Source organism: Protobothrops mucrosquamatus, unplaced genomic scaffold, assembly GCF_001527695.2.
Source record: "Protobothrops mucrosquamatus isolate PMUCROS unplaced genomic scaffold, P.Mucros_1.0 scaffold555, whole genome shotgun sequence".
In the NCBI taxonomy this organism is placed as follows: Eukaryota; Metazoa; Chordata; class Lepidosauria; order Squamata; family Viperidae; genus Protobothrops; species Protobothrops mucrosquamatus.
This window is the reverse complement of record NW_015386858.1, coordinates 194604-209641: the sequence shown is the minus strand read 5'-3', so window position 1 is coordinate 209641 and position 15038 is coordinate 194604. Positions and strand designations below refer to the sequence as shown.

The 15038-nt window shown below is 41.5% G+C and overlaps 1 protein-coding gene across 1 annotated transcript in view; it reads left to right on the top strand.

The window, feature by feature from the left end:
• The first annotated feature begins 1658 nt into the window (after positions 1-1658).
• Positions 1659-15038, top strand: part of COL2A1 (collagen type II alpha 1 chain) — an 83360-nt gene continuing 69980 nt past the window's right edge. The window contains exons 1-8 of the mRNA XM_015817125.1: positions 1659-1755; positions 6691-6897; positions 9365-9381; positions 10060-10092; positions 10219-10251; positions 10345-10398; positions 11817-11918; positions 14538-14621. Coding sequence (XP_015672611.1) covers positions 1662-1755; positions 6691-6897; positions 9365-9381; positions 10060-10092; positions 10219-10251; positions 10345-10398; positions 11817-11918; positions 14538-14621 — 624 coding nt within the window. The 5' untranslated portion in view covers positions 1659-1661. The remainder of the gene's footprint in view (positions 1756-6690; positions 6898-9364; positions 9382-10059; positions 10093-10218; positions 10252-10344; positions 10399-11816; positions 11919-14537; positions 14622-15038) is intronic.

Sequence of the window (15038 nt, the reverse complement as noted above, 5' to 3'; positions counted from 1 at the left end):
CGTACATCCGCTGGAGATCAATCTGGGTATACAGTATGTCCGAAACCTGGGTCTCTTCAGCCGGGACATGGGAGAGACACTTATTGCTGGGGAAGGCGGCAGTCCACCAAAGGGGCTTCTGGGCTGCCGCCGAAACTTTATAAACCTTCCTACATTTAGTGGGACTTATTGTTGAGGAGGCTCAACGCCCGACCTTCGCAGCCAACTTTTTATCTCTTGGGCACTTGCGCTGACATTTACCTTTGATCGTCTTTTGTCTCCCGGGAAATGGCGATGCAGTTAACGGGAAGAGGACAGGAAGGGTTGGAATAGCGAGTACCGTCGTGTGCGGCGGGGACAGGAGGGTGGGGGATCGCGCTCATTAGCCATTTCTCCTACCCCTCCGAAAGGGAAAAGGGATCAGGAAGGGAGAAATGGAATGAAATTGGGGGGGGGGAGGGGCGGGGTGTGTGTGTGTAGGATTCTGCCAATTTGGCCGTTTGCGCCCACTCAGTTCAGGAAACGCCACTCAACCGCCTTATCCATCGCCGTGAGGTAGTCGAAACTCCGACCACCTTCCCAAGCCATTTTCCCAGCGTTAATTCAGAGTTGATCTGGATCATAAATGCCCTATTGCAACTCCCCCCCCCTTTCATTCACGTTAAAGCGGCGGAGAGGGTGACCGTAGGGGGGGAAAAAAAAAAACGGGGGGAAAAAACGTGGAGATTCCTTGGGCCAAGCTGCGAAGCTATTCGTGAATGGAGGATTTAAACGGGAAATATTTAGCACGCGAGGGAAGAAACGATGTTTGAAGCATTTTGAGAGGGGGAAGAAAAGGGGATGTGACGGACGGGTCTTGGGAAAAGAAGGCAACAGGTGGGGAGGGCAAAAGCGCTCTCCGTCCAGACCTGACTGATGCTGCGCGTGTATTGCGTAGGCAAGCTTTAAGAATCTGGATAAAGGAAAGTAAATCAATCTCCATTCCCGATCCGTAGAAAAATTGGATGCAGGAAAGTGGGAGACTCTGGAGGAAGTCTCCCGAAGTTCTTTGCCTTCTAACAGCCGCTGCTGCGCTCCAGCCAGATTCCCGGGTCGGGCGCTCCGCGCGCTCTTCTGCAAGGCTGCTTCTTGGAGGGCGAGAGATGGACGGGGCTGATGATGGAGATTCATATGAGGTCTGCCAGCCGCCGAAGGATGTGTGTGTGTGTGTGTGTGTGTGATGGTATGAGTGTGTACGTATAGAGCGGGGCTGGAGAGGGAAGAGGGCAACCTGACCCCTCCCTCTCGTCTGGTTGCCACCCGTTTTGGCTGCAGGAGTTGCACTTGAGAAGATCGATCAGGAGGAGGGGTCTCTAACTTGGGGACAAGGCTGAAAGCTCAGGTTACAGCTCAGCTGGGGGGCAGGGGAGGACTGAGACCTGGGCATATACACGGGCTGCTAGAAGGCAGAGGGGAGCATCAGCCGCGGTGCTTCAGCCCAGAGCCCTCGGCATTAGCCGGGTTTCTGCTGGGCCTTTGCTACTTTGGATTCTCTTGCTGTTTATTAAAGACAAGGGAGGATTCAGCTGCATGAAGGCTCGGTAGCCACTGGGGAAACTACCACCACCACCACCATCATCATCTCCTCCTCCTCCTCCTCCTTTCTCATCCACACAAAGGTCCTGCATGTCTAACATTTAGACATGTTCAGCTTTGTGGATTCAAGGACTCTAGTGCTCCTGGCAGCTACTCAAGTAATTTTATTAGCAGTTGTCAATTGTCAGAATGAGGATATACGTAAGTTATACCTTTCTTCCTCTTTTTCTTCTCCAGAAAGCAGATGAAAAGCAAGTGGTGGTGGTGGTGGGGATAATAAATTAGGGGAGGGGAAAAAATCAGGAGAACAAGCAAACTTTAAAAAAAAATCACTTGAGGGTTTGTACAATTAAATTTCCTCCTTTGATTTAGTCTCCCTCCATCTCCTTCTTGCACTTGGTTTCTCTTCTTTCGGCTCCTCAACTTCTTTCCTGCTGCAGAGAGATGCTGTTGCATCCTCATAATTAGTCTGAAATCCCAATCTGTTCTTTGTAATGCTTGGTTACTCAGAAACAAGAGCTGCACTTAGCACAATCTAATTCAAGCGCTTGTACCATTTCTTCTCTGGGCCTTCCAGCAGTGGGGTGAGCTGGGGATAAGATTATTATTAAGCGATTAAATTGTTATATGCCTTCATCTGAAGATCTCCAGAAAAGAAAACAGTATGGTAAAAAAGTCATATTCTCCACTCAGACAGGATAAATGACCCCTCCAACCTCTTGGTGGAATGAAAGAGTTAATTGAATGATTTGTACAGGGGCTCATAGGAGGGATTCAGACAAAAGAGAACATAGCAGGAAGATTGTGGGGGGGGGGAATCACAAAGAAAGATCTTTAGGCATAAAATCCAGTGTCCCTCCCCTAGTTCAGTTAGGGATGTGTGGAGTAAGGTGCAGATGGAGTTCCTGGGGAATTTGATAGCTAATAGGGGTTTTTTTTGTTTTTGGTAGCTGAGGGAGCAGAAGGAAAAATTTCCCCAACTCAAAAGAGGCCACCTGAGGGGTACAAAACATTCCAGAGGCACATCAGTCCATTTGTTCTACTCTCACTCTTCACCCCATACACACATACACACACACACTAGGGGCGTGGGAATCCTTCCTGTATATTAGGGAATTGTGTATAACCATCCCAATTCCCCCCCTTCTTCTCCCCAAAGCTTTTATCAACTTTCCCTTCTAATTATTACAAAATTAGAGACAGGTTCTTCCTTTCCTGCTGTTCACTGAGAGAGCCTTTGTTGTTTGCAGTATTATTCAAAAGTGGAAAAGGGAAACTTGAATAGGTAGAAACCTGTATTTTGGGCAGGTTTTTTTTCTGTTTGAATTCCATCCTTTCCTCCATAGTTCTCCAGATTGTAAATCAGTTGTGGGGATTATATCATGAAAGCGAGGTGAGGTGGAATTTCCTTTTTTGCTCCTGATCCCAGGCCTTGCTTTTTCCCAGTGCAAAATTCCAGAGAAAAGGAGTCAAATTCTTTTTTTTATTATTAATATGCTATAATCTCTGCAGTTGAGAGTCTTCTGAGTTGGTAAGAGAAAGAGCCTTGCCTCAGGGTGGTTCAAAAAAGGGAATTGACATAGGTGCTTAGCCCTACTGATCAAAAAGTATCACTCTTCTATCCTCTGCTTCTAACAACAAAAACAATTAGTTAGGAAAATATGGGAGGGCTACAAGTGAAAAACAGTATAGGAGAGCTGTGCCAGTCTATGGTGGCAAAAAAAAAATAATCAGGAGTCAGGAGTGGCACTTTTTCTATATAACACACTTTATTTAGAGGCACAAGCTTTCAGTGAACCAAGCAAGGCAATTGCATGCCGAAAGTAGCCTGGAAAAACTCTGAATCTTGGGAGATGAGTTGCAATTCCCAATTCCCAATTCCCCTTTTGGGAGATGAGTTGCAATTCCCAATTCCCCTTTTTTTAAGGTGCTCTTTCTCCTATTAATCAGCTGGTCTGCAGAGTGGTAAGTGTAGACTTTCTAAGTTTTGCATCTTTTGTCACATCATTGAAAGGATTAAAGCACTATGGGTTGGAGATTTAGAAACATGCTGGAGAAACAAAGTATTCATCAGAAAATACCATTTAAATTATTATTATTTTTTTTAAAAAAGCATATTTTCATATTGTCCTGAAGGGGAAAGTTTTTAGTTACTTTAATCCTGGTGCTTATTTGGAGAGTCTCATATATATATTTTTTTACACACTGATTTTTTTTTTCAAGTGTTCTCCCAGGTTAGGGAGTAAGCTGAATCCTTGCTCTATGCAGGTTTATTTGCCTTGAGCAGCAATAGCTTCCAGATGCTGAAAGGCTGCCCATGTTTATTTAAAGTAGTCCCTACTGGAGCAATGTGAATTGCACTCTGTGTGCATTTGAGAAAAGGTCCATTCATGAGTGGAGGGTCCCTTGGGCTCCAACTGGCTCTGCTGACGTGCACAATAGCCCCCCTGTCATAGTGCTGCTGCTGTCAGGCCTTTGCTAAGAAGTTAAAGGGGAAGGGAGGGGGGGGAAGAGATGCAAGTGCAAATGAGGCACATTTTTAATGTACTTTTTTTTTCTGATCCTTTCCCTATGAAGCACAATTTCTATTTCACTAAAATAAGAGAGGGCGGGGGGGGGGGGAGAGAATAAAAAGTGGAGTTAATCTGATGTTCCTCTGCCTTCTGGTTTGAACTCTCTGTCACTGATCTGACAACTGATCTGTTGCCTAAAAGAAAGCCCACTGGATTTTTAACTAGGAAAATAGGTTTTATACTCCTCCTTAGAGTTATCAATTAATTCAGGTCACTAGTGATTCTTAGCTGTAGGTTGAAACGGATTGGAACAAATTGGGTGGCCTCTAATATCTTCCCTTCCCCCATTGTAGCCAAGAATTAGTGTTAAGGGTTGCAAAGTGAGTTAGTTATGTGGCCTGACGTAACCGTTCTAAGCCCTAAATCTCTTCCACCAGAAATGCTATCATTTCAGCCACCTGGCTCATCAAACCACCATGGAATGTGAGACTATGCTTGGTCATAAATGATAGTTTGCCAAATGGAAAAGTCTGCTGAGTGAGGACTGAGGGAACTCCAGATCAGCATTCTTGGTAGAGGGAGGGGGGGGGAGGAAACTACTTAGTTGAGCTAAGATTTAAAGATAACTTACATACCTGTGGTCAAGTCTTAGGATTGCCAGGTATTTTTTATGAAGTTGGTATCACTGTACCCAAGAGGTAATATACTGTATAGCAAACAAAATATGTTTGATGTAGCAGGAAGTAATAAAAACAATGCAGGAACAATCTTGGGGGCAAGTAATTGCTATTTTAGCTGTTACCCTGGAAGTAACTAAAACTCTAGCAATATCTTACAGGGATCTATTACTCTAATTACCCTATAACTATCACTGGGTAATACATACTATTGCATACAAGTAGGCATTCTGCAGCAGAAGTAACAAATGCCCTAGCCTTTATCTCACAAATACCTACTATCCTAGTTATTACTTTGCAAGTAATTATTATCCTGGCTGTTACCTTTCAGATAGCTATTACCCAAGCCATTATTTCACAAGTAAGCATTGTCTTGCCTCATGGATGGCTAGAGCATCCCAGCACAACTCACATAACTGATGGTGAGGATAAATGAAAAATGTAATGTGCTAAGTGTCTTGAGCCCACACATCTGGTAGGCAGGAACCCTAAAAGATACTGTATTTATTCAGCACTGCTAAGATCACAGCTGGGGTACTATCTAGAATTCTGGGTGCTACATTTCCAGAAGGGGATTCAAATGACAGAAATGATGATACAGGTATTTGTAAGACATTTCCTAAGAGGATATACCAGTGGTGGGCGAACCTATGGCACGTGTGCCAGAGGCGGCACTCAGAGCCTTCTCTGTTGGCACGTGCGCCACTGCCGCCAGCAGCAGGTCCATCAGGCTGCCACCGCTGCCCGGAGCAGGAGCCCCACCCAGCACAAAGGAGGCAAAGCGGCCGACTAGCAAGCTCGAGTAGAGGTGGTAGAGCAGAGGTCACCAACCATTGTCAATTGGTGGACTGGAAGAAAAGGGAGAGGGAAGCATTTTACATGCATGCGTGCATGCACGGGGCCGCGAACACGTACGTGCTGCAAATGGGATGGGGCTAGTGCCTGCGTGATACTCACTAGCCCTGCCCTGTTCTTGCATGGTGCAGCGCCTTGTATCTGCACCCTGCGGCACGGCGGCGGCTGTTTTTGCGCCTTGCAGCACAGTGGCCCATTTTGCACCCATGGTTTTTGCGTGCCAGAGGCAGCACTCAGAGGTGCCTCCCTGCCCCCGCTTAAGGGCACCACAATGCTGATGTGGCCCTGGCACTTTGCAATAAATAAGTGGGTTTTGAGTTGTGGTTTGGGCACTCGGTCTCTAAAAGGTTCGCCATCACTGGGATATACCAAAGGAACTTGCGATGTCCAGCCTGGAGAAACAAAGACTGAGAAGAGATACGATAGCCATGTTCAGGTACATAAAGGGAAATTAAAGGAAAGTGTTCAAAACTGTTTTCCACAGCTATAGAAATTAGAATATAAAATAATGGCCATAAACTGCTGCTACCTAGATTTATTTTAAATATTTCCTGACAGTAAAACCTATGCATCAGTGGAACAGTCTACCCTGGGGGTTCTGGATTCTCCATCTCTGGTTTTTTTTTTAAAGACTGGAGAGCTACCTACCATGGATGGTTTAAATTGGTTACCCTGCACATCACACTGAAGATTGGACAGATGATCCTCATGATCCTTCCAGGTCTACAATTCTATGATAATCCCTCCACTGGCACTTGATTTTTGGAGTTTACTTAGACTCCCAAGCCAGTATTGTTATCATCATTGTTGTGAGGAACCCTGAGATAAATTTATGAGTTCTATTTATGTGGAGGTGGGGATGGGATTGGGAGCGACTAACCAAAGGCCTTTTTCCTCTATTTGGGAATAGCAAAATTCCTGTTGTTGTAACCTGTGGGAAGTTGATGAGATGTTCTTGAATGGGGCAGGTTGGGAATAATGAAGGGCAATGTTGGATCACTGGGACAAATGCTGCTATTTCTTTCGCTCTTGATTTCTGCTGCATTTGTCTCTTTAACCTGCTTTCTCCTTTCCCTTTCCTTCTGGCACAGAGGAGGAAGGCAGCTGTGTACAGGATGGGCAGAGATATAGTGATAAAGATGTGTGGAAACCCGAACTCTGCCAGATCTGTGTTTGTGACACTGGCACTGTCCTCTGCGACGATATTCTCTGCGAAGAAATGAGAGACTGTCCCAGGCCTGAGATACCCTTCGGAGAATGTTGCCCTATATGTCCAACTGATCAGTCCACCGCCAGTGGTTGTAATTTATTTATTTCTATTTCATATAAATAAATTACCTGAGAGATAATAGCACTAAAAGAAGAAAGATTAATAAGAGCCATGGATGTGACTCTCAGATGTTTTTGCATCCATGAAAGGCAATTGCTGCAAAAGGCTACTTCTCACAATTCCTCAAACTGTTTATGACATAGAAGAGATGAATTAATTGAACCGTGAATGTATGACAGAAGGAGATGGGAAGGACTGTTGATCAACTATTAACTTGTCTAAGGCAGCCAACAAGTCCATTAAAAGTATAGGCGTTTTAGAGCGAGACACATTTCTAGAAATTTCAAAAGTTTCCCCCAGTAAATAGGTTTCTAACAACTCCTGCACCAACTTTTTCTATGCCCAATTGCATTTACTGTTGCTTGCTGGGCACGTAAAACACTGAGGAAGTGGGAAGAAGCTTCATAATGCTAAATATATCTTCCACTATACAATGTTGAACTGTGATTTCTGTGTCAGAATTTATAGGGTGACCTAGACAATGGGAGATTCGTTTTTTACAGTCCTATGAAAATGGAAAAGACTAATCGGGTATTAGTATCAGGCATTATCAGATGGCAAAACCTTTACTATGGGATTTTTGAAGCACAGGGAATCTCATTCCTAATATCTAAATTTAATGATGTGCAGAAATCGCAGCTTGTGGCTACCATTAAAAAAAGCGATGCTGATACTGAATGCATATATAGTTTTATTAAAAACAATATTTTATTAGTGTACCCATGTTCAGTAAAACTAAAGGAGTGTAAGCAGCTAATCTTTTACATCCTATTAATGCCCGTGTGTAATTGGCACATATTTTTCTAAACAGTACCCGTTGCCTTATGCTATAACAGCTTTTCACTTAGCATGCCAATCAAAGTTGTGTAAAAAAAAAAAAAAAGTAAGGGTCAGGTATGAGGAACAGAAGTGCCTTCCAGCTCCCCCTCTTCGATCAGCACTCCTACTGAAGGCTAGCGTTGTTTGGAAGGATGTAAAATCCTGGAGTAATTTTGGAGTTACTGAGCACATCAGCCAAGAGATAGAAATAGATAGCAGTTCTCCTTTTGGAGAAATGTATTTATGATCAGGATCACAGCAGAAAATGTGTATGGTTCAGCCTCAGGAAATCTATGAGGGTACCCTAAAAAAAAGTCAAGATAGTTTTGATTGAATGATCACAGCTGCCTAGTAGACACTACTTTTTGCACTCACACCTGCCTAGTAGACAGCTCTGGCTCCTTCCATGTGTTAAATCTCTCTGGAGCCTTAAAGTCCCTTAAGGAATTTCTGGTTCATCAACTGAGGGAGTGGGGGAAGAGGCCTCAGCAACAAGAGGTCAACCTTTCCCCTTGTGTGAACTTTACAAGAATGACTTAACTTTCATACCTCAAGTTTGGGAGATGATTTATAATGCTTCCCTGCCTCACCTTGTGCTGCCTTGGGGTCCTCTTTTCCAGAGCAATGTCAGGAAAACATCCACCATTTTTCAGTTTCAAAAGTAGTCCCCCCCCCTTAACAGTACATGAGGAATTGTTGTAACTAGAAGTGGCCTTTTTTAACCCTTTCCCCTCTTCTGGCTGTCTGAGGCTCCGCTAATTAAAAGGGAAGCCTCCAGAAGCAAAATAACAGGGAGACTGCCAGGAGACTGTAAAGGGTTGAGACCTGCAAAAGTTAACAGTGGTTTTTCTGTGCATTGTTTTTTTGCAATTAAGCTGATTGTGGCTTTTAACCTCATGCATCTGTTTTTTTGTGTTTTTTAAAAAAGCCTATACTTCTCCCCCAAAGCTATTGTTTGCTTATTTGATTGATCTAACTATGTTTAATGGCAATGAGTTTCACTAATATTTTTTTTTAATTTCATTGGGAAGCTGCTTTTAAACAAGTAGTCCCATTTTGGAAATCCCAACTTCCTCCAATCAGTGGGATTCTCAGTTCTCTCCTTCCATTCTATGCACATTTACCTGGAAGAAAGTTCTAAATGAATACAGTCTTAAAACAGACAACATTGCTTTGATAAAACTGAACTGCTGCAATTTTTGTGGCCAAAATGGAATTAAAGTTAGCTAGCCTGCTTTAGCATGGCTTGCAATGAATTATTCAGAACACTATTATTCTCTCTATGCTTGCTTGTTTTGTTACTTTCCATCAGGCCTTACATTCCCAGTGTAAAAAAAAATCCTCTGCCCCTTGTATTCCTGGGACGTTGTTATCTCCCACAGAGCCGTGATTTAAAACAGGGCAAGCACTAAAATAACAAAGTTCTCCTGTCTGTTTCCTTGGTTTAGTTACAGGTTACCCTATGTTCCTCTCAGTGTTGTCACATGCTTCATGAATGAACAGACTGAGGACATTTGTGTATTCAAATTTTCATATATAGTTCTATTTTCAAAATAATGAATGTTTCTGATGTTTTCTTCTTTTCTCTCTTTCTCTCTCTCTTTCATTCTTAACAGGGCAACCTGGTCCCAAGGTGAGACAACTGAACACTATTAATAACCACCATTGTCTGTTAGCACCCACAAGGTTTGCCAACTATGTTAGAGGTGCAACAGGGACTTGCATCATTGGTTGCTGTTCGATTGGCAGTGTTATTAATTTAAAATATGTCATTCATAACCTTTGTTGATCTGCTTAAAAAAGAAGTGTAGTATTACTTATCACCGGGTCCCCCAAAAGCTAATTTCTGCAGAATGAGATGCTATAAAAAACACTGTTGTGGCTACACATTCTTTTGGGCTTGACTTCAGCCTGAGGGAGAAGACAGCTCTTCAGAACCAAACGATGCAATAGATAGTTATCATGAATTATGACAGAATCTGGCTATGAATATGAATGGCAATCTGACAGCCTCCTATTGAAATTGATAAAATAATTGCTTTGCTCCAGCCAGATGAATATTTTACTGACTTTATTTAAAGTCTGTTCATGTTTTAGTTAAAATTATGCATACCGTAGTTGCAAAATTGGAGGTTAGATACTCTCTAACACTTTGAAACCTACAGTTCCCACAGGCTATCTATTGCTGTAGTGTTATAAAGCTAAAAATGTAGACTCAGAGTTCAAGATGCACTAATTGACTGGCTTGGGATATTTGGTTTGGTTCCAACTCCTCACCCACCCCTAATTTTACACATTTTTGATCTGGCAGGGTCAAAAGGGAGAACCTGGTGATATCAAGAATGTAAGTTTCAAATTTAATGCATCCCTTTCTAATTTTTCTTAAATCCTGATTGTACAAAATATATATTTGACTGAACTGATTTTCTGTATATTTTCTTCTTTTTCTTCTCTCTCTCTTTTGGTTTAGGTTGTAGGACCAAGAGGCCCTCCTGGACCACAGGTAGTGGCGTCTTCTGCTATCTTATTTACATGTATTGAAAAAAGAGTTAATTTTTTTTAAAAGGGTTATTAATGCTCTCGTTGCCTTCTGCAGGGACCTTCAGGTGAACAAGGACCAAGGGGAGAACGTGGAGAACAAGGAGAAAAAGTAAGACCAACTATACCTGTGCGGTGTTTAATGAACTAAACAGGCTGCAAGCCTATTTATACTTAACTCAGAGTAAGTTCTAAGCAAAGTGGAGTTTGCATCCAATTCAGGGTGTCTAGTGCTGTAGTTGTAGAATACCATTCTCTATGTCAAATTAATATTTTTTTGCAGAAGTAACCCGTCAAACCCTCAAGGCAGGTCCATCAACATTAAATCTTAGAGTTCATATTAAAGTCATACTCATCACAAGAAGTGTGGAAGAAGATCACTTAAGTCATGATTGGGTGTAAGATGAGGGATTAATAACCTGACTGAATATACTTCTAGACACCTCCCTTACCTGCAAAATTGTTGAATTTACTGAATCAGCCCAAGGCATTTGGCTGCATTCAGCATCCAAGTTGAACTGACAATTGAATTCTGCTTTCAGTGCTCACAGTGCAATAACATTTTGGTGGCACAGGATAAGCTTTCTTAGGGATTGCAAGGAGCATGGTATTGAGATGTTTCTTGGTCTCCAAAATTTATCACTTGAGATAATTACCTATTACTATTCTGCAATAGAACAAGACCTCCAAATTGTAGACTTGTATGGATAGCACAGTATCTGGACAGTGCCATTTTCCACTTATATCCTTCTTTCATTCCCAATACTTTCTTTTCCCCATAAAATCTATTGGCATATGTGTGTGAGAGAGACATGACTATATAGCCACCAAATGTCTTTTGACAGGTAAGGTGAGGAGCCAAGCTTCTGGAAGTATTTTTCTTTTGTAGCTTTTGCATGTAGCTGGATAATAATACACGGTTTCAATAGCTTTAAGCCAAATAGCATAGGGTAGAATTCAATAGTAGAGTAATGAAATGGGAACATTTATGCTCATAATTTTATTTATCTATGAAACTTAACTGGCTGAATTTGAGCCAGATGCCATCTGTATACTTTACTGTTTTTTTGTAGAGAGTATGAAAGACATTTTTTATCTAAGATTAAACTGTTTCCTAAATCTTATTAAAAATTGGCACAATCCAAATGGCATGGTATCTTATCCTATGCCAATTCAAATTACTAAGCAAAATTATTAATAATATATGCATAGGATTGACACACTAATATTAATTTAGTTATAAACAATAAACAATAATGCAATGGAACTTTTTTTGCATCGTTTTGAGTTATAAAATACTGTATCAATAATTATGAGATAAGCTGCATTAGAAGTAGTGGTTTTTAAAAATGATGTATAAGTGAAATGTTAAGAGTGGACAGTTTGATATTCATGAAGATCCTTCCTTCCTTCCTTCCTTCCTTCCTTCCTTCCTTCCTTCCTTCCTTCCTTCCTTCCTTCCTTCCTTCCTTCCTCCCTTCCTCCCTTCTTCCCTCCCTCCCTCCCTCCCTCCTTCCCATCCATCCATAGGGTGTTCCGGGTCCACGTGGCAGAGATGGTGAACCTGGTACACCTGGCAATCCAGGGCCCTCTGGGCCCCCAGGACCTCCAGGAGCCCCTGGCCTTGGTGGAGTGAGTATTCTTGACTTAGGAAAAGTTTTAATCTCACAGCTTCTACATATGAATGTCACACAAGAAATGTAAATATCTCTTTCACTGTGTTGCCTCTCGAGAATTCCTAATGAAGAAGTCTTCATTCAGAACAACATGTGTAATGTATTGTCTACATTTCAAATTCCCAAAACAGCAAGTAACACTCGTGATTATTTTTTAATCAACTAACAAGGCCTTTGACCCACTCCTGTTACTTTGCTCTGTGAGTCTCTCTGCATGAAAGAATAACGTTCCCTTGTGTTGAAAAGCTCCCTGCACTGCTCGAAGGGGAAAAAAAAGCATCATCATAATCTATAATAATGTGAACAAAATTCCTTGCAGCATAGCTAATTCATCATTACTAAGTTTATTTTTCTGCGGGCTGCCACAAAGAAGCATTGGTTTTATGGAAGAACGCATTCTTAATTTTTGCCGGGTCAACAGAGGGGCACAACGGGGCGGACCATTGTTCTTTGTAAATTCAGAGTGTGCCCCATGACCCAGAATCCTTTGTAATACTAAAGTGTTCGATGGGCTCCCTCAGCAGGCTGGCTGAAGTGGGAAGAATTCCCTTAAAGAAGATAACCCATGCTTTAGAGACCAAATGCCTTTGTCAGTAGTTTGGACCAATATCCCAGCAGTGAATTAGATATGTCCTAATGGATCAATTTCAGTAGGCATAATTGCCTCTATGTTTAGTTGTATTACCAAGGTTCTATAACTTGAGATTCATTGTTTTACTTAACATGACAAACACCATGATTTCAGGAGTAGTTAAAATCTCCTGTATTTACGAGTAACTCTTGAAAGGTTGGCTAGTATTACTTTTACCTCTGTCACTACAGAGTCTCAATTCATGTTCAATAAATGTTGATGTTAAAAACAAATCATGCCAAACTAATCTTATTTCATTCTTCAACAAAGTGACTAAACTAATAGACAAGTGAAATACTGTGGATATAGTATACTTAGACTTCAGTAAGGCATTTGATAAAGTAGATCAAATCTACTCCTTGGTAAGCTAGAAAAAGGTGGAATAGAAACATCACCAGCTCTTGGATATGTAGCTGGCTGGCAAACCGTACTCAACAAGTAGTCCACAACCTACTCCTTGGTAAGCTAGAAAAAGATGGAATTAGACAATATCACCACCAGATGGATCTGTAGCTGGCTGGCAAACCGCACTCAACAAGTAGTCCTCAACGGCACTACATCCACATGGAGAGAAGTAAGCAGTGGGGTACCACAAGGTTCCATCTTAGGCCTAGTACTCTTCAGTATCTTCATCAATGACTTAGATGAGGGAATTGAAGGGGAACTCATCAAATTTGCAGATGATACCAAACTGACAGGAGTAGCCAACACACCAGAAGACAAACTCAGGATCCAAAAAGATCTTGACAAACTTGAACAATGGGCCCTATCCAACAAAATGAGTTTCAGTGTGGAGAAAAGCAAAGTTTTACATTTAGGTAGGAAAAATAAAAGGTACAAGTACAGATTGGGCAAGACCTGGCTTAAAAACAGTAACTGTGAGAGGGACCTTGGAGTCCTAGTGGACGATCACTTAACCATGAACCAGCAGTGTGCAACAGCAGCCAAAAAAGCTAATACAATCCTGGGTTGTATAAACAGAGGCATAGAATCAAGATCATGTGAAGTATTAGTACCGCTTTATAAAACCCTAGTAAGACTACACCTGGAATACTGCAGCCAATTTTGGTAATCATATCACAAAAAAGATGTTGAGAGTTTGGAAAAAATTCAGAGAAGAGCAACTAAGATGATCAAAGGCCTGGAGAGTAAAACATACGAAGAACAGCTGCAGGACTTGGGTTTGGCTAGTCTAAAGAAAAGAAGAAATAGGGGAGACATGATAGCAGTATTCCAGTATTTAAGATAAGATAACCTTTATTGTCATTTTTATACTGTGGGCACAATGGCACACATCAAAAATGAAATTTAGTTGCCCGCTCTCAAAGTGAAACACATACATGCCAGAAAGAAGAGGGGGTCACATTATTCACCAAAGCACCAGAAGGCAGGACAAGAAACAGTGGTTGGACACTGATCAAAGAGAAGCAACCTGGAATTAAGGAGAAACTTCCTGACAGTGAGGATAATTAACCAATGGACTAGCTTTCCCCCAGAAATCGTGGGCACTCCATCACTGGAGATTTTAAAAAGAGGCTAGACAGTCACTTGTCTGAGATGGTATAGATTCTCCTGCTTGAGCAGGGGGCTGGACTAGAAGACCTTCCAGCTCTATTCTATTCTATAATGTTGAACAAACACTTTTGTAGTAGAATAATCAATTACCAAATACAATCCCCCTTTTTTTCCTCGTCCTGAAATTCTTTCAGAAATATCTTCCAATAAAACACCTGCATGAGTTGCAGGGAGAGTAAACATGGAGAAAGAGACCAAGCTTACCCATTTTTTCCCTTCTGTAATATGGAAAAGATTGCCCATCAGATATAAAAAAAAAGGTCTGTGCTTTTAAAAGACCTTCTTATATTTCATATGGTACAAGTGTTCTCCATCTAATCACATCATATTCCACATCTCACTGAAACTATGATCCTTTTGTCTTTGCAGAACTTTGCTGCTCAGATGGCTGGTGGATTTGATGAGAAAGCAGGTGGTGGTGGTGCTCAGATGGGAGTGATGCAAGGCCCTATGGTGAGGATTAGGAAAATTTCTATATTCCTTGAATATTCTACTGATTTTATATCAACTTATGGGTCTTAGCCTAATATCCTCCAAAGAATCTAGACTCGAGTGTTGATTTTAGTGAGACTGAGAAAGTTAAGTCATGATGATGGGCAAGGTAGGTTTGATAGGCTGTAGCAGCCTAATTTGACCTAGAGTTCATAATAGTTTTGCATATGCAAATGCATATGAATTCAAAGAGCACATTTTATGTAAAACAATTCAAAAATATTTTAATGTATATTTTGGTGAGAAATATTGGCTTTCTTGTAAGCAAAAGTGGAACAAACAAAAATAAACTTTCTAAGTGGGAAGTAATCACTACTCTAATAAGGTGATCTACATTGATTTCAAAATTGATGTTCAAAAATGGATTTTCAAAATGAA